Source organism: Echiichthys vipera, assembly GCF_963691815.1.
Source record: "Echiichthys vipera genome assembly, chromosome: X".
NCBI classification, from domain to species: domain Eukaryota; kingdom Metazoa; phylum Chordata; class Actinopteri; order Perciformes; family Trachinidae; genus Echiichthys; species Echiichthys vipera.
The window spans coordinates 20303675-20323385 of record NC_139825.1 but is presented as its reverse complement, the minus strand read 5'-3'; the positions used below and the strand labels follow the sequence as shown (position 1 = coordinate 20323385).

Genomic DNA, 19711 nt, shown 5'->3' with positions numbered 1-19711 from the left:
GTTTTTCAGGCTCAAGTTAACCCAGCACTTTGTGATGCAGTTATTGCGATAAACAGGCAGAGCAATTGTCTTCTATTGGTACAGAATAAGATGTACTCGTGCGGTCCAATAAAAGTGTAATTATTTAATTTTCCAGGTCTTAATGAATACCTTTTTACATGGCTCATGCTTGATTGAGACAATAATGAAATAACACATAAAAAGAGACAAAGATGATCTCATCCAGGACAAAAACACTGGCTTAAAGTGCACTTACATTCAGACAGAGCCAAACTCATGGAGCTTTGTACGGTGGAATCAGTAAAGCCTGATGGCTGAACATAAATCTTGATGCATTTATGGCTGAATTACATTCTCAATCATAATTTATTGAGTAATTGACGCGATTGTATCATGTCATTTAGAGTGCATTACAGCTGCTGCAGGCTCCATTAACAAATGAAAATATCTCCCTCTCTACCATAAGTATACCAACCAAATACTTTAGAAGCTGTTGATTTGGTTTTATGCATGACTAAATTAAAGCTACAATCCATATTTGTACATTAACAATGGATCAAATGAAAGTGAAAGGGGTCACTCTTAGTGACAAACCCTCAGAAAACTATCCTGTGACTGCAGTTTCCCTTCAGATCCACATGGCGTTTTTCCATCTTTCGGCTCATTGATTTGGTTTTATGGCTCCTAAACTCTACTGTATTGGTTCATTCTCACCTCTCGTCAACCTTGTTTCATCATGCTAAAATAACTTACTAACTAACTATGGTGATTTATGTCAGTGTTGAATGTTCAGCTTGTTCCTCTACTTCAAGTGGTCAAATGAGGGGCATTTTGTATTCATCCAGCAAAGATGACATTTTAAATTGGAGGAGAAGTTGGCTCAATAATGGCTGACAGGAACAACTGTATCCATCGAAGAAATAAAACATGAGACAGACCATTTCATGTACAAATCAAAAGAAAAAGATAAAAAAGGATGCCAAATCAAAAAAGAAAATACAAGGGACACATGATTGTATTCTCAAGCACAACAGTTGATAATGTATGTCAAAAACAATATTAAAGTCTACTACTGACGTTACACCTGTCCTGATGTGCTACTGAGCTGCCATTGTATCAGTTTACAGAGCATTACATCACTAATGCAGACACTGTACCAATGTTAATCCTCTTCTTCCTGTATGACTTCAGAGGGATGTGGCAGGCAGACAAACACAGGCTTTGTGGCAGACTGATAAGACGCTGTGCAGCCTGTGGTTGGTTGGTTAACGCACCTGCCTGCTTAGCATCACACAAAACAAAAATGCAACACACACTGCAGGCCTTAATGTGGCAAAGCCCACTCCAACTTCTCTGAAATGTTTTCTACAACCATTGTTAGGGAAGAATTTATTATGGTGCCAGAAAAGAAAAGAAAATGCCAGAGTCCTGTACGTCTGATACTGTAGGAGTTTAATAACTGGACCAAAAAGAAACAGAAGAGTCGTCAACACAAAGTCGTGCATGAAATCACCTCAAATCTGAGACTCAAACAGCAAAGCCCAGATTCTTATACAATGAAGGTGGATCGAGACAGTAATGAGATGTGCTTTCATCTCATTGACTAAAATGCATTAACGTGACTTTAAAGAAGTGAAGGTGAGTGTTATAATTTAAGTCTGCAGAGTCAGATTGAAGGTGTCAAGGGAATCGGGGCCTTGGCAGGCTCCAGGGAGTTTTCATGGCAGCCTGACTGACACAGAAATAATCAGAACAGAAACCTACTTTACTAACGAGGATTGGACATTAACCCAAACTGTCTGGGGAAAAATGAAATTCTACCTATCAGCCATGTCAAACTTTACTATAAATATATGTATACACACATATATATACATTTTATTTACAGAGTGTATTAGATGACTTATTATTACAACATTAAATAACTCAATTAATTACTTTTTTCAAGGGAGGTAAAGAAACTACACTGTTGCTCATAAAGTTGGGATAATTTTGTGTTCAGACATATTCCTCTTTTATGTGTTTTTATTTATATGTGCTTCAATTTTCACTGTGATGTGTTTGGAAGAGATTGAGTAGTAAATTTTTGAGAATATACACACGTTATCTATCAAGAATAAATCACATTGTCACAATCATTTCAGGAGAAGAGGTAAAAAGTATTTTATTCCAACTTTATTGCCAACAGTGTAAATACAGTACACATTTCCCCCCTGTTGATTATTCTGTATATAACAGGAGGTGATTAGCCTAGCTTAGCATAAAGACTGTTGACGGGGAAACTGCTAGCCTGTCTCTAATCAGAGGTCATAAACCTGCCCACTTGCACATCTAAAGCTCACTAATTAACCTAATGTATCATATTTGTTTAATCTGTACACAATTTTGTCTCTCAATACATTTTTTATTAATGTTAACAGTTTGCTTACAGTATGATGTTCTATCAGCACTTATTTTCAATATCATCAAACATAATTTAGTACTATCAGAACAAATAAAAACTAGGAGTAATTCAAAGTTTGTGGATAAAAAACCCACCTGAATAACAACATAAAAATAAAAAGTGACCCAGAGAAATCTTTACACACAAAAAACTGAAAAAAATTGATATATTTACATGTCTTTTTTAAACTCCTTGCTCTCTCTTCTGTGTTCAGTCCATTGTTATTGTTAGACCATCTTTTCATCATGAATCCTTCCCGCCTAGGGGAAGAGCAGGATCATCTCTGGTAGCTGCACGACCACGATCGTGGCGTCACCATCTCCCAGAGGCTATTCTGTTGTGACAGAGTGGAAGAATTGGTCTAAATATGTCACCATTATCCAAAATCCTTTTATACACTTCATCTGTATGATTTAACATGCATTTATCATCACTTAATAATCTCATTTAATGGATGACACTTCTATTTTTAGAAAGCGGTTATCTGTGTTAAGCCATTGTGAATGACGCCACTGGCTTTACAGGATGCCTTATCTGGTAGTTCATAGTGGAAGTATGTTAAGTACATCTGTGCCCATCTGTCAGGCAAATCCTTCACATCTCTGACTTCATCAAACCCTTCGGGTTGGAAGGGGGGTATTTTAATGGTTAAATACATGTCAGATTTGTTTTTACAAAGGCACTGTTAGTGAAGACAAGGCTTTCCTACATGTGCTTATGTGTGTACGTTGGAAAGGATTGCAAATAATTACTATTTTCATTATTCAATTACCTGACAATTGTTTTCTAAATAAATTATTTGTTATATAAAATGTCAGAAAATATTTAAATCTTTAAATGTCTTGCTTTGTCAGTCCAAAACATAGAAGAGAAAGAAATATTCAGTTTAGTACGATATAGACAGAGAAAGAGGCTGAAACATTTTTGCATGAAAAATTACAGGGTAATCGATTATCAAAATAGTAAGCGATTATTTGTCTGTTAATTGACTTATCAATTATTTGTTGCAGCCTTGACAGTTGGTTGTGATGTCTCTTTAAGAACAAGTTCATGCACTTTATACTGTATGTGTTTCTGCATGTATGCATGTAATCTGTAGTGACAGATGCTCATGAATGGCTGGAGATAAGAACAGACAAAGCCAGGATGATGAAACAGTGAAAGGAGTTAGTCAGATTTATCTTGTTACGGGCGTCTGTATGGTGTCTAATATTAAAGTATTGTCACGTGATAGTGATTATCTTTTCTCTAGTCTTTTAGTTAATGTATTTGTATTTGTATTTGTTTATTCACCTGATGGCCAATTTTGTATTGAAGTATCTCAGTAACTGGGGTATTTTTTTATTCTATTCAATCATGCAGCTTCCCAGTGAGCTTAAGCACAGTCCAGTGGGATTGTTTTTCAAACATCATAAATAATCTCTCAGAAGCAGCTCACAGTATAACTTACATGATTTAATTCCTTCTGCTAAAAAGAACTATCGATTCTTTATAAGATAAAATATACACTTTTTTAAAATTCTGTCTGTTTTCGTATGTATTGTATGTCCTCTCTTTTTTGTGTACTGCCCTTTGCACCTATACAAAAATACCTAATTTTTACAATATAATAAAGTAAAAAAAAAAAGATCATAGACAACAAGAAACATTTAAATGGCGATAAAAATAAATAAATAAAGCAGTTAAGATTCAAAGCAAAAATAATCAACTAAAACAAGAACAAATTGCCTTAAGGATAAAAAATAGATAAGCTTTAGATTGTTCTACAATGTATATAGATGAATATGCAAATATAGTGATGTCTGTCTTGACAAGCTCTTTGAAGGCCTGACTGTTTGACCCACTGGTGATGTGTAAGCCTGTTACAGATAAGGCTTACACATGTAAAGCTATATGAAAGAGAAGAATCAGCATCATCCAGATATGAAGAAATTAAATAAACAAGCAGTCTGATCATGACATTGTTCCTTTTAGTCTTTCCAGTACTAGCAGTAGACATGTAGATGAAGTACATACCCCTGTCCGAGGGCAGTGTATCTGGGCGTACCACTCCTGGCAGTATAGACACACCTGGACGCCCTGACCGAGGAAGAGACACGCCCACATGATGACGTTGAACACAGGGCTCTGACGCTTGTCGTTCATGGTAAAGTTGAACACCACTAAGAAAGGACGACATGAGGAATGAGCTGTTGTTGATGGGGTTGTTTTTGTGTGTGTGTGTGTGTGTGTGTGAAGGCTATCTGCAGTTAAACAGTAACAGTCTATTTGTGTTGTGCTGAGATGTGACACCACTAGTAAATTCAAGGACAATTAAAGCATGAAATGCAAAAATATAAAACGTTTTTCCCTATCACTACTTACTGTGCCCCTGAGGAAAAGGACACAATGCACAAGAGTACTTTAGAGTGGGTAATTACTGATTTTAACTTTGAAGAATTGGAGGCACAGTCTAGGATGTGCAAGTGGAGATTTACATATTTTTTATAAACCATTAAAATCAGAAGCAGTGTTATTTTTTCTCATTTTAGCATCGATAATGAGGTAGACATTCTCTCTTTTCTGTCTCCCTCTAAGAAACGCTTTTCAATAGCCAGGTCAGAGCACCAATCATACCAATCATTTCAGTTTGTATCATTGTGCAGATTGTTCCCTGAATAATGAGTAAAACCCTCACCTCCAAAGAAGGCAAAGAGGCAGAACATGACGGGATAGAAGAAGCCGAAGCCCATGGCCAAGGCATACTCGTGGACGACAGCAGAGACGATGAACACAGAGAGCATTGCAGCTGTTCGGAATTTCCTTTTCGACAGCTGCAGAGGAAGAACAGGGAGAGAGGGTTTAGCTTAAAGTTCAAAGGTCGGGCCGGTTCAGTGGGGAATTTGTGTCACTAGAATTAAAGGTTTAGTGTTTTACTACTATACAGACAAAACTCACTGGGACATTGTTATTATAATATACTAATATATCAATATTATCTATTGTATGTTATTGTAGTTTGCTATACAGGCACTCTGCTCACCCAGAGGAAGTCCCTGTATCCGTAGTAATAGAGCCAGTCATGAACCACTACATTCCAGGTACGGTAATAGTTGGCAAAAGACGTTGAGTTCCACCAGTCCTGAATAATCAACACAATCAAATGAGTGCAGAGATCAAAATAAAAACAGAATGGAGAAGGATTACCTTAACATTTTTTTCACAGGGATACTGGTGACATTAAGTGTTTCTGACCACTGTTGTTTTGACTTAAAGTTATAGGGAGTCTTCTGATGATCTCATTTGTTTGTAATGCAGAAAGATAATGTTTGATGATTGTCACAGATCAAGTGGTGTCAGGTGCTTAGATCAATAAAACGCTGTAATAAAGATAGGGAAACTAGATTTCAAGGAAATGGTTTTGCCACATACTCATCACAACAGGGATATATATATATATATATATATATATATATATATATATATATATATATATATATATATATAATCGTGTCTGTGATATCAATGTACTTTGACAAATTATTCCTTTAAAAGCAATATGTATACAAAGGTAAACATGGTGATCCTCCTATTCCTAGTCGCATTTTAATAGCTAATTAAATATTTGTATCAGGTGAAAACTAGCCTCTTGGCTAACGCTGGAACAATTGGGGACATTCCTTTGTTCCCAGTGCAAAAGAACAAAGGAAGATGGACGTTTGAAATGCAGTTTTAATGGTAGAAATTTATTCAACCACTGTGGAGATATCAATATTTAAAGTAAAAAAAAACAGTCTAACCCCAAACCCCAAATTTGGTGTCAAGGAGTAACACCAGAAGACCATAAGATTGATTTTAACATATTGGACCAGGGAAACATGCACTGAACATTTGACCTTGGGACATCTAACATTGCTGAGAATATAACACCCTTTGAAAGGTCTCCTTAATGACTCATATTAAGAGCATATTGAGCTGGGGAAAATTACCTTGGAAACATAAATATTACAGTGATGTTGATCTTTGTGCATTGCAAAAAGTTAAATTAAATAATTTTGGTTAACACACATCAGCAGCACACAAAACTATTGTAGAAGTTGCATCTTCATTTCAGGTTTGAGGCACCACATAGATTATTCTAACTTCTTACAATCAGTAAAGCTCTGCCCCTGCCTCACTGCTATTGTTCATGAATAAATCTACCAGTTTAAATTAACCAGTTCCGACATGCAGGATCATCAAGCAAAGCATGTGAGCACAGAACTATGCCATGGCTCGTTCAAAAGCAAACTTGTATATATAGAACAAATCAAGGGAAAGGTTTGGGACCATCAGGCCACTATGCTGCAACATCACTTGTCATTAATCAAAATTTTATCAGCAAATGCAAGCATATCTGAAAATAATGTTTTCACAGGATAAAACGATGCCACACCTTGTAAAACATTCTGTCAGCAAAACGCAGCAGCTCCCCAAAGAGGTTGAGCCAGCAGTGTAGGAAGGCAAAGAAACACAGCAGAAGGAGCATTATACCTGAGACAGACAGAGAGAAAGTTCATGAGGAACACATTTATTTAGGGCATTGCTCCAAGCTTTTTCATCAGAATTGTAACTTGACACTGACGTCTTTATATCAGCTCTTTCTCAAAATGCTATTCGCTCAAAGAGAGTAATAAACATGCCAGGCTTTAATAGCTGCATCTGATTGCAGAAAGGCATCTTTAACCACTGACTTCAAAACACTAGAAACATATTTTGTATATATCCATATTAAATAATACAATTCACCAACACTGACTCATGCAGATAAGAGATAATAGAGTTTATAAGCAGAAGTGATGTTACAAATAAAGATGAACTTTAATTTAAATGTTTGTTTTACACATGACTTCCTTCTCATATGAAACATTGTCCAAAATGAGCTCTATGTAGGTGGAGAGTACAGTACCTGGTAATATTGAGTGGAAAACAGCCAGAACCATTGTCCGTTTACTAAAGGGCGGGTTGGTCTCAGGTCTGAAGACAGGCACACAAAGGCGGACCAGGATGAAATAGCCGTAAAACAGGCATCCTAAGATCTGCAAATTGACCATTAAAAGAAGAAGAGAAAACATGCTCTGATGATCCAAAAGGGGAAATAAAAGGCTTCCTATTTTCTTTATTTTTTACACATTACACACACAAGAAAGTGAAGAGCTCCCATAGTTTATGATTGCTTCACGTTATCACACAGTTTCTATTATTATCAACCCCAAACGGACCTTCTCCTTTTTTGTACAGAATCTCACATAATCCGACTGAACGTGTGAAAATGAAAATAATCTCTGTAAAGTCCATTATCTGTAACCGCTCATCCTATTTAGGGTCGCGGAGAGGCTTGAGCCGATCCCAACTGACATTGGCCAAAGGCGATCACACCCTGGACTATCACAGTGCAGACAGATAGAGAGACAGTAATTCACACTCACATTCACACTTAAGGACAATTGAGTCAGCAATTAACCTGCATGTTAAAAACCCACACTAACACGAGGAGAACATGCAAACTGAACAAAAACACAGCAGGCTGAAACCCGGACTCTATTGCAAAACAAACTCTAAGGTTTTATCTTACCATACCAAGTGTGATGCCAACATAATTCCATCTTATGTGGCTATTCCTGCGGAGAACAGACAGGATGTCAGTACTTACAATGTGTCATGTGATGTTAAATTAGCTGTGATTGTCCACTCAGCATAGATGAAGGTTTTATCCACAAAAAGACCTTTTTCACAATAATCATTTTGACTAGTCATAGTAGGAAAAGCAAATGTTACTTATAACTTTATGTATGGCTCTGTTCTATTGAAGTGTCGTGGTAAACTGTAAAATGACAGGTGAAAATATCTTGTTTTTAAAGTGTCTCCTCTTTTGCGACTGCAACATGCCAAAATGTCTTTTTGTAAAAGGTCTGTTAGGGAATACAATTTGCTTCCACCTTGCTTCAGCCTTTTGTTTGTTTGTGGCACAAAGTTAATATGACATCCACACTGATACATTTCACTCACATTACTGTTTTATTGTCACTGATTAAAATACAATAATGAAGGATAAGCAAAAGGAATCCAGGTCGAAGGAACAATATGTCTTACCGAGGATATGATTCCCTGTAGATGAGTGTTGGACAGAAGAGGAAGTACAGATAGCTGGAAAATGTGGGAAATCTGGGACTTTCTCCTGACAAACAAAGAAATGCAGTCATGAGTTGTATAAATGATGCTAAAAAGAAAAAAACCCAGCTAATTTAAGGTCTCAGACGTACGCTTCTCATTTCATATTTCTTGTTTTAGTATGTGGCATAATACCAGCCACTTACAGCTCCATTTGTGAACACGAAAGCTTATAGGACCTGCTTATAAATGGCTGTCTTTAAATGAAACATCACTAAATCGTTAAGCCATTATGACAAATTGTCTGCCTTAAAACCTTTAATCTCTTTTGCTGAGTTATTAGCTGTAATTCAGTCAAGCTCCAACTCTTAAGTAATCACATGGAATTTAATTTAACATAACTTCTGTATTAAAAAAAGTAACTTATTTTCAACTCATTGCAAAACCACATTTAATCCATGGATACTCTTATGTAGCTGTGTTCTCTCCATTTTTACCGTATTATCCAGGATTATTAAGGTTTCTCCTGTAAGTATTTAGGTTTACTACTATTTGTTTTACAGTCAAAGGTAATGGAGGAACAATCTTCACCCCTGACAGACGTTCACAATGGGATCTCATGGCACTGCACATACTCGAGGTTATTAATTACATGTGGGTGCTTTGATTGTGAGTTTTAACTTCAGCATGAATCATTAGGTTGAAATCTGCTGAGGTCTGTTTTAGTCATTTTTCACCGGTGTCTGGGAGTGTCACAGTGAATAATGATACTGCCTGAGGAGTAAAAACATCTGAAATCAATGCAATACAGTGGTACCTTCTTTTGGTGTATTCTTCATAATAATAGGAGCAATTTCTCTCATGAAGGAGTAGCTCTTCATCAGGAACCGAATCTGAGAAGTGAGACACAATGCATCACTAACAGCCTCATTGTCTGCCTTTATTGCATGGATTGACAAGATGTCTGTAGCAAAACAACCTACATCTTTGTGAAAGTCATGTTTTTGTATTTGCGTGTGCAACTGATGCATCATTAAGATAACTTCTGTAATTAACTAGAAGGAAGTACAACAACAGGGAACTGTATGTCATTACAGAAAGATAGCTGGAGAACTGGTTTATTGTTTTAGCCAGGCAAAACCTGCATTTCAGACAAGATGCATTTTGAATCTGCATACAGCAGAAAACCACTTACTCTTTTTGGGCAATTTAGTAAAGCTAACAAATTCAATTATGCATCTAAAAATCTATGTTATACACTTAATGTATGAAATGAACAACATCAGAATAGCAGATAGACTGATTGGACCCAGGTCAGATGAGGATGTGATCCGGGTTTTAAAAAGCATCTAAGCACTGGGATTAATTCACTCCATGAAATAGAGCAATGGGGCCGGTGTAATAAAGAGGATGAGGAGGTATTACAGTATGGGTCCATGATGTTCAAACGTTTGCTGCTCTGAGATCTACTGTCTCTTTTGGTGCCTTTCCAGCTGGAAGTCTCCCATCGCTGAGTGGCGGGCTTTTGTTGTTGCAGTGTTCCTGCCAATAGCAGTAAAGTACTGCATTTATAAATTGGGTTACCAATGAATATAATGTTATCTGCTGTTCAAGGAAAGGTAATTCCTAATAAAACGTACTGTGACGGGAATTATAATTAACATGTTTTGGGTTTAAAAACACGGGAAAAAACACATTCTTTTTCTTCTTGTGATGCAGAAGTTTTCTTTATCTTTGCTTGCAATGTATAGTGCTGTATATCTATTGAAGATACTTCCCTTTATCCTGTGATACAAGTGGGACTTAAATTTATAATTATGACTATTTGTAACTCAAAGCAGTGTGCTCTGTAAACGTCATGCCAGCTGGGCTCTTTGCATCTGTATTTAAAACTCAACAGAATCTGACCTTGGGGCACTCTTCCTGGCGGGAGCCGTTTGTGCAGGTGTCTGGAAGACAGCTTCCTTGCAAGGAAAGGATTTGGAAATAAACTCAAATGGAGAAGCCAACCTTATTGTTTCTTCATCTTTCTTGATTGACCAGTATTGACTAATTTTCCCAAAACAATACTTTAACCATACTGTAGGAGTCATTAAAAGAAACGTACCACTATTTGGGACTATACAACTTTTAAACAACCTACATTAGGGAGAAAGATGCTCTACAAATGGATCTGCTGCTTGTGTGAAATCACAATTCTGCCAGTTCTCACTTTAACTCTGTTGGTTCCTCATATTGACTCTGCTTGCCATTTAAACTCAGCATTGCACTCTTGCTCGCCTCTAATCATCAAGTGACCTTAACAAATGAATCTCTGCTATTTCGGCATCAAAGCCTTCTACTTGTCTCCTATTCCAACTCCAACATTTAAAGAAGTGTTACCTTTAGTATTAGAAAGATGTATTAGATATGATTAATATGTCTTTATCAGCAGGTTATGTACCACAATTTTTTAAAGTAGCTGTAATTAAACCTCTTCTTAAAAAGCCCAGTCTTGATCCAGAGGTACTAGCCAACTATAGACCTATATCTAACCTTCCTTTTCTCTCTAAGATCCTCGGGAAATTAGTCGCCAATCAGTTGTGCGACTTTCTACACAATATTTAGATTTAGAGCGAATCATAGCACTGAAAAAGCACTGGTAACGTCCCTCTAATAGCTTCAGACAAAGGGCTTGTCTCTGTACTTGTTTTACTAGATCTTAGTGCTGCCCTCGACACTATTGACCATCACATCCTGCTACAGAGACTGGAGCATCTAATTGGCATTAAAGGAACCGCACTGAGCTGGTTTAAGTCATATTTATCAGATAGATCTCAGTTTGTACATGTTAATGACAAATCCTCCATTCACACTAAAGTTAGTCACGGAGTCCCACAGGGTTCTGTCCTTGGACCGATTCTTTTCACCTTATATATGCATCCCTTAGGAAATATTATAAGGAAGCACTCCATAAACTTTCATTGTTATGCTGATGATACACAATTATATTTGTCCCTGAAGGCTTCTGAAACTCATAGCTAAATAGCTAAAGATATTGTTACTCTGGATGATGTTGTGTTGTCCTCCAGCACAACAATAAGGAATCTGGGTGTTATTTTTGATCAGGATTTGTCCTTCGATTCTCACATAAAACTAACGACAAGGAATGCATATTTCCACCTGCGTAATATTGCGAAAATTAGGAACATTGTGTCTCAGAAAGATGCAGAAAAACTAGCACATGCATTTGTTACTTCTAGGCTGGACTACTGCAACTCCTTATTATCAGGCTGCTCTAATAAGTCTGTTAAGAGTCTCCAGTTGGTCCAAAATGCTGCAGCTCGTGTACTAACTAAAACAAATCAAAGAGAACATATTTCTCCTGTTTTAGCTTCTTTGCACTGGCTACCTGTAAAATCTAGAATAGACTTTAAAATCCTTCTCCTGACCTACAAACGCTCTTATTGGTCAGGCTCCGTCGTATCTTAAAGAGCTCATAGTGGCGTATTACCCGACTAGACCGCTGCGCTCTGAGAATGCAGGGCTTCTTGTCGTTCCTAGAGTCTCCAAAAGTAGAATGGGAGGCTACCAAGCTCCTCTCCTGTGGAACCAACTCCCAAGTGTTATTCGGGAGGCAGACACTGTCCCTATATTTAAGAGTGAACTTTCCTCTTTGATAGTGCTTACAGCACGAGTCCTTAGCTATGTGCTGATTTTGTTCTGCTTAATGATGCTGCTATAGGCCTAGTCTGCCAGGGGATGATCCTGTTGCTGATACTCTGAGCTTTTATCCTGTCTGTCTGTATCATTCATGTCTCATCAATGCATGTAACTAATTAAACTCCATGTTTTCCACCATAATTATTATCATTGCCATGTTTTGTGACTCTAGCTGTGCCTGCTTTTTGCTATTCTGCTGTATTAACTTCCATAACGTGTAAGTCATATTCACATTGCTTTAGCTATCACTATAGCCACTTTGTGGTTGCTTGCATCTCTGGGTGTCTGCCTGTCTTTGTCTCTCTCTGTCGATCTGTCGAAGGTTTTCGTTGCCACCGTACTCTATAGAGGAATTGTTGGGTCTATGTAAATCTGGTCTGTCTGTCTCTCTCTGTCCATCTGTGTGTCTTTTCTCTCTTTCTCTCTCCTTTTCTTCCTCCCCAACCGGTCAAGACAGATGGCCGTCCTCCACAGAGCTGGGTCTGTCTGACGTTCCTGCCTGTTATAGGGAAGGTTTTCGTTGCCACTGTACTCTACAGAGGAATTGTTGGGTCTATGTAAATCATAAATAAGTCATAGAGTGTGGTCTATACCTAGTTTGTAAAGTGTCCTGAGATGACTTTTGTTATGATTTGGCATTATAAATAAAATTTAATTGAAATTGAATTGAATCAAGTCTTAACAATTACAGAATGATGATTCTGTATTACTGTACATGTTAAAGGGGGATTAGTTCTTCAAGCAGAATCTTAGATGTTGTCTTTAAATTTTTCCTCCATATCTGCGTAACTATGTTTGATTTAATCACAATTTGTGATTTATACTGACCTACAAATGACTATGTACCCTGTTCTCAATAAATGTGAAAGCATTTCCTTGTCAAACACACTCTCACCTGCTCCAGTATCACTATTAACCGCGAGGCTGGTGGCAACTGGTAGTGTACTACCACATAGATGGGGAACAGTCCCAGTACGCAGGTCTGCACTGCAGACAGGACCAGCCCTGTGCCGAGAGACAGCCCCAACTTAGAGGGGAAACTGTGGAACAGAGATCCCCAAAACACCAGGGTGAAGTAGGGAACAAGGAGGGTGTAGACAAACATCACCACCCAGGCCCAGGTGACCGTCCCAAGCCTCCCAAAGGCAAAGAACAGCAGGTCAAACTCCAAGACCAACCTGAGATTGCATAAAAGAAATGAGAATTTATAATGATTATATAAAGGGAAATCAGTGTTAAGAGAAGATTTAAAGACTAAAATTATATGGGTAAAGTACAGAAGCCATAAAAGGTCATACATTACATACATTCTATTTTCTCTGTTTTCTCGTGATAATGCCTCGAGGACCTTCAGCCTCTTTACATGGGGCGACTGCTCTAACAACTTTGCCACCGGCCTGCCAACTGGTATTTATGTTGTAATATAATATTGTTGACAATAAAGTTTGTTTGAAAAACAAAAAACTGTAGTTTATGAGGACACCAGGCTCATTTGCGCCTTTGATAAAGCTATAGCCTTACTAACGTCTTCTTAGATGATCACACTAGTCTGAACATTATCTGTAATGAAAAGGCATAAAGCTCTTTCAGAAGGGGGGGGGGGGGGGGGGGGGGGTGACATGCAAAGAGCTGCAGGTCGAATTCAAAGCTTACATTGTGCGCGTGCTCTACCCAGTCAGCTAAAGGCCGCCCCACTGTGGTCTGTTTTAGCTTTAAACAGGGTTTTGAATAACCATTTTAATGATATTAAAGCATTAGAGCACAAGTGCCTTTAACAAATGCTAGGCATAGTTAATTGCATTGAGTATTTTTCCCATTACTCTCCCTAAAAAGACCCCTCTGGTGATACCAATGATAGGTTTAAAATACCCACTCAATGCAACATGTCAAAAGGTCTGTTTGTTTCAACAACACTTTTATTACTATTTATTTCACTCTGTATTAAACTCATTGTCAACTGTGGGTGGATGTATATAATAATTTGCACGCAGTCAAGTTTTCTTCTGGAGAAACATCAGAATTAAACTCACAATCCTGCGACTGCAAAAAAGCAACCAAATCATTACTGAGCTGCCCAAAGCAACAGCAGAAATACTCAGAGGTATTGATTGCTCTATCGTTCTGCTGCCAGATGAGCAGAGAGGCAGCGAGAGAACTGGGGAGGGGCACAAAACGGAAGAAAAAGAAGATAAGAAGTTTTTGAAGGCTTTGGGGTAATTGAGTTTTTATTAGTTCTTCATGGTCATGGAGGTTGAGACGTGTCATAAACAAGCACACTTCCTCACACACGTACAGGCACACATGCACACTAATGCACACACACACACACACACGCACACACACGCACACATGTTACACAGACCTGCCCTGGTCGATGTAGTCAACAGCCAGCGTACTCAGAAAGAAGATGAGGAGTACGGCGATGAACATGTGGTAGATGGTTCTGATGTGGTTGATTTCAAACAGTTCACTGATGAAGAGGAGAACTGTCATTAAATAATGTAGCTATTCATGTCAATATCTGACATATATACACACACACACACACACACACACACACACACACACACACACACACACACACACACACACACACACACACACACACACACACACACACACACACAGAAATATATGTGTGTGTGTGTGTGTGTGTGTGTGTGTGTGTGTGTGTGTGTGTGTATACATAAATTCATAAAACACGCAGTCAGGTATACAGTATACAATAATACAATAAGATGCCAGGGGGGTTAAGATTAAATATTGCATTTGTAAAATAATATAATTTTAAAAGATACAAACCTGATAAAGCACGACAAATAAAAAATCTTTGGGCATGGTAATTACACTTACTCCAACAGTGACGGCCTGTCCATAAACACTTTGCCGTCATCCATTCTCTGAGATCTAAAACAAACGACACAGAAAAATTGATACACATTTTTTTTCTCCACTTAATGAGAAGATAAATATATCTCTCAGATTAATAAGGGGTGATATGTCCACTAGTAAAAGATGCTTCCTCCTCCTTACCTGGATGAGGTTTTTTTTGTTGTCTTCCCATTAACTGTTGGCTTTATTTGGGTAAAAGGCTGGACAGACTCAGTAAGCGCTTTGTCTAATAAATCACTGAGCTGATGCTGGACCTGCTCCAGGACTTTCACCTTCACCTTCTAGAGGACGACATACAGGAGAAACTGTAGTTTTAGCTTTCTCCCTGAAAAGCCTTAGCTTCTGTATTATGATGAGTAAAAGAGGAGAGACAGCATCATTGAGGGACTGTTGGACAAGTTAAGACACTGGCTGGAGGTGGAGTTATAGGTCACCTGTGCATGTTTCTGCCACTGTCTTAGATCTTCTTCTTCTTCTTGTACATTATTATGACCCTCAACTGCAGAGAGAAGAACATACATTGCATAAGAATATCAACCAGTAGAAAACACTGAACCTGAATTCATTTTCAGTGCAGAATTAAGGGGGAAGGTTAAGAGATAAGAGGGAATCCCATACTCCCACATATTTCTGCAACAATTCTTTTTATAAGAACTTCAGAAAAATAAGATTACATTTTTATTTTTTATCTGTGTTTAGTGGGCTTTATATGAATTATACAAATCCACAGAACTACATAAAAAATGTATGTAATCTTTCAGTACTGTGGGATTCCACAGTAAAGAGTCTTGTTTTTCTTGTAACTTATTGTCACAAATTAAAACATTTTATTTAAATGGATAAGCATGTAAATATATTATTGACCATACCATGACTGGAGATGTCATCTGATTGACAGGCTTTGATGTTTCGGTGCCACAATCCTTGAGGTGGCTCCGCAGTTGTCATGGCCACCACCGGACCACGCCACAACACTGATATGATTATTGTGTGGAAAATCCTGTGCATATCAAATTTGTAGGTTAGTCGCACACATAGATCATCTTGCTTCTCTGAGGATAAATGACTGAAATTAAAAGCAAATCACATTTGATATCACATTGGAAAAGAATAAGCCTAAAAATAAGATATGTTACAATATTAGACCCGTTATTGTGAAATAATACATTTTGCACTGTTTTTGATATGACATTTTGACATGGGACTGGCTGGCACATGTGACTGATTATTGCTGCAAGGGCAGTATTTGCCCAATTTAGCCTGTTGTTTGTTGGATGGGAGAACATAAAAGCCCTATGTGACCTCGTTTGGATCCACACCTGGCTCAGTTCCTTTTTTTTCAGATTTATTTTTAGGTAAATCCATACATGATCACTGAGAGGAGAAATATGCTGGTGCATTATCCTCTATGGACTGAGACGCTCCAATAAGTGATGTTGAATCAGATGCTTTCCTTAAAGAGCACGCTAAAAACTTTCAAACCACAGAGGGCAGTGCAGCTAAAGTTTTTGATATCGACGACCTATATGATTTACTGTGAATTTTCCCTTGAGGCTTGTCGATGTTGAGAATCTTCAGCTATTACTTGAGTTTAAATGAGGTCAGAGCCCAGTTTCTAGCAGATTGCCTCATGCAATAAAGCATTAACATTCCTGACGACCTTCGTCTACTGGAGGTGAGCTGTCTCACGTGAATCCCAAACAAAAAAGTCCACAAACTCCCGTTGGAAAAATGCAAAAACAGAGTGGGTCAGGGGTTATTGAACGGTAGTTACCTACAATGTTTTTCCACAACATGAATGTTATCACCAGTCATTTGAGCTCAAGCTAAACAATGTAAACAGATGATAAAGCTGGTCTACCTGTAGCAGAAGTTCACACAATATCTAGATTAGATACAGAGAACACTAACAGAGAGGCAAAAGACCGAGTGACCTCATTTGCTAATCCATGCCGTTTCATCATTCCTCAGGAGAAATGTCAACACAGCAGATAAGCTTTGCACAGAAACACACATTATACATTATGTGGCTGGAGATGATGTGAGGACAGAGAAAGAGATGAAGAGGGTGCTTTGTGGGATCTTGCTTAAGAACTCCTGCCTTTTCTCTCATTTGTCTATAATAATTGACTTTATCATTAAATAATTACACGCAGATGTTGTTTGCAATGGGAATTAATGAAAAATCAACTAATTTCAAGAATGCCAAATATTCATTCCATCAAACAGCTTTTACAATATATTCGTCAACACATTTAATCACCAGCCACAACAGCGACACTAGTGTGGTTTTCCCCTTGTGAGTCTGTGTGTGTGTGTGTGTGTGTGTGTGTGTGTGTGTCATCGTGGTAAAATGCGGCCCTGGAGACACCTACTGTAGCGTGAAGTCCCACAGAGGTGGCTGGCTCCTAAAGTAGGGGGTCAGAAGTTAGAAAGGTTGAGGGGCCCTATAATATAACATAATGTGTGGGTTTATGGCTCACCTTTGGCAGCTAAAATAGCCAGAAAATCCAATTTGAAGTGCGTAGGTATATGGAGTATACCCACCCCTTTATCTGGAGGTGTACAGTATAACCACCTATCAGCCAAAAAAACACAGGAATATATAGAATTATAAGAATCAGAATCAGAATCACAAATACTTTAATAATCCCAGGGGGAAATTATTTTCATTGCAAACTCCAGCTATACAAACAACATATTAACAACAACAATATATCCATACAATATAGAATGTTTTTGGAAAAACAGAAATATAATACAATATATACGTATATTTAACTATATGTATATAAAATATCAAATTTACAATAGTAATATATACAAAAGTACAGTAATAATTTGTGATAATTATTATATATATCCACTTTCCCTAGACAGTTTGGGTTAATGTCCAATCCTCGCTAGTATAGTGAGCACTTTTAAATCGAGGTTAAAAACATTTCTCTTTTCATGTGCTTATGGGTGAGCTCTTTTTTTGTAACTTTAAACATTATCTATTTTCTTTTCTTTTACTTTTTTATTCTTATTTGCTCCTTCTTTTAAGTGTTTTTTGTTTTTATGCTGTTTTAAAAAAATGTTTTGTCTTAATGTAAAGCACACTCCAAGTTGCCTTGGTATGAAATGCGCTATATAAATAAAGATGCCTTGCCTTCTGTTCTGATTATTTCTGTGTCAGTCAGGCTGCCCTGAAAACTCCCTGGAGCCTGCCAAGGCCACGATTCCCTTGACACCTTCAATCTGACTCCACAGATTTAAATTATAACACTCACCGTCACTCAATTAAAGTCACGTTAATGCATTTTAGCCAATGGGATGAAAGCACATCTCATTACTGTCTCGATCCACCCTCCTAGTAAAAGAATCTGGGCTTTGCTGTTTGAGCCTCAGGATTAAGGTGACGACTTTGTATTGACGACTCTTCTTATTCTTTTTGGTCCAGTTATTAAACTCCTTCAGACGTACAGGACTCTGGCATTTTCTTTTCTTTTCTGGCATCATAATAAATTGTTCCCTAACACCCACTTCCTCCTCAGTAACCTACACATTCACTTAGTAGTGAATCTGCATCATCAACTACTACTACACCACTGCATGTGCAGTAATAGTTAGGTGTATGATAGCTTAAAGGAGTCTTAAAACCTGTAGCCATGGTTATGTTTTAATTGATGATCACTCTTCACTGCGACAAACTACACAGCACTACAGTCAAGATCAAATAAATATTATGCTAATCAGATTCTTAGATCACAGATCACATTTGTATTGAAGTATTAATTGAATAGTTACAATTAATGCTGCCATTGAGCATCATCAGGTTTTTTTTAAGGGGAAATAAAACAAGTATTTGAGATTACATCTGAAAAATGAACCTTTTAACTTTCTCCCTGGTATTCTGTTTTTGGTTCAGTGGGTTTTAAGGAGAAATACTGTAAAGTCAATATTGTATATTCATCAACATCAACGTCCCTTCAGAGAAAATACTTTTAAAGTGACCTGCTCATGACGGAACAAAATACTACTAAACTACTGGTATCAGTCAGAGTTCACTATATTCTGTAGTTTTTGTTGTTGTAGATAACAGAAACTGTGGAATTAAAATCATAATAGTGACAGATAAACGTCAGGCAGTCATCCATGATGAACATTTGTCATAATGTCAGATTTATACTCACACAGTCTTCCAGCCTCGGGCTCAGTCAGCAGTCCACGGGTGGCAGAAAGGCAGCGTTTCGATCGATGATTCCTGCGGAGAGAGAGAGTTACTGGAGTGTTTTTAAATAAGTCTGTGTCATAACTTTTGTGACCTGTGTCCTCTCCCTTCCTTGGCTGCTATTTTGTACTTTGCTCCTTTGGCTCCTGGCCCTGGGCAGGACAGGCCCCACTCCATCTCCTTTACTGAGTATTAGGTCATGCAACAAAACAGTGGAGTTTGCCCTAAGGTCTCGTCTATTCACTGAAAATAACTTATTGCAACATTTATTCATAGCACGTATTTCATTATTGATTTTAATGCACTTTCAACTACGACTTGGCCTAGCTAAT

General features: G+C 37.8%; 1 protein-coding gene across 2 annotated transcripts; it reads right to left on the bottom strand.

Annotated features, from left to right (window-relative positions):
- Positions 1 to 2315: 2315 nt before the first annotated feature.
- Positions 2316 to 19408, bottom strand: soat2 (sterol O-acyltransferase 2). Of its 2 annotated transcripts, XM_083939660.1 has the most exons (17): positions 19342 to 19408; positions 17650 to 17744; positions 16036 to 16166; positions 15601 to 15665; positions 15308 to 15447; positions 15128 to 15181; positions 14637 to 14744; positions 13170 to 13452; positions 9390 to 9465; positions 8555 to 8639; positions 8037 to 8082; positions 7371 to 7500; positions 6858 to 6955; positions 5466 to 5564; positions 5121 to 5256; positions 4460 to 4605; positions 2316 to 2777 (listed from the first exon to the last, which is right to left on the bottom strand). In XM_083939660.1, exons 3-17 carry the CDS (start codon positions 16112 to 16114, stop codon positions 2721 to 2723), a joined length of 1602 nt encoding a protein of 533 aa, XP_083795786.1. In that variant the 5' UTR covers positions 16115 to 16166; positions 17650 to 17744; positions 19342 to 19408; the 3' UTR covers positions 2316 to 2720. The 2 variants fall into 2 exon arrangements, with proteins under 2 accessions (XP_083795786.1, XP_083795787.1); XM_083939661.1 differs by lacking the exons at positions 17650 to 17744; positions 19342 to 19408 and adding an exon at positions 17542 to 17570.
- Positions 19409 to 19711: the final 303 nt, after the last annotated feature.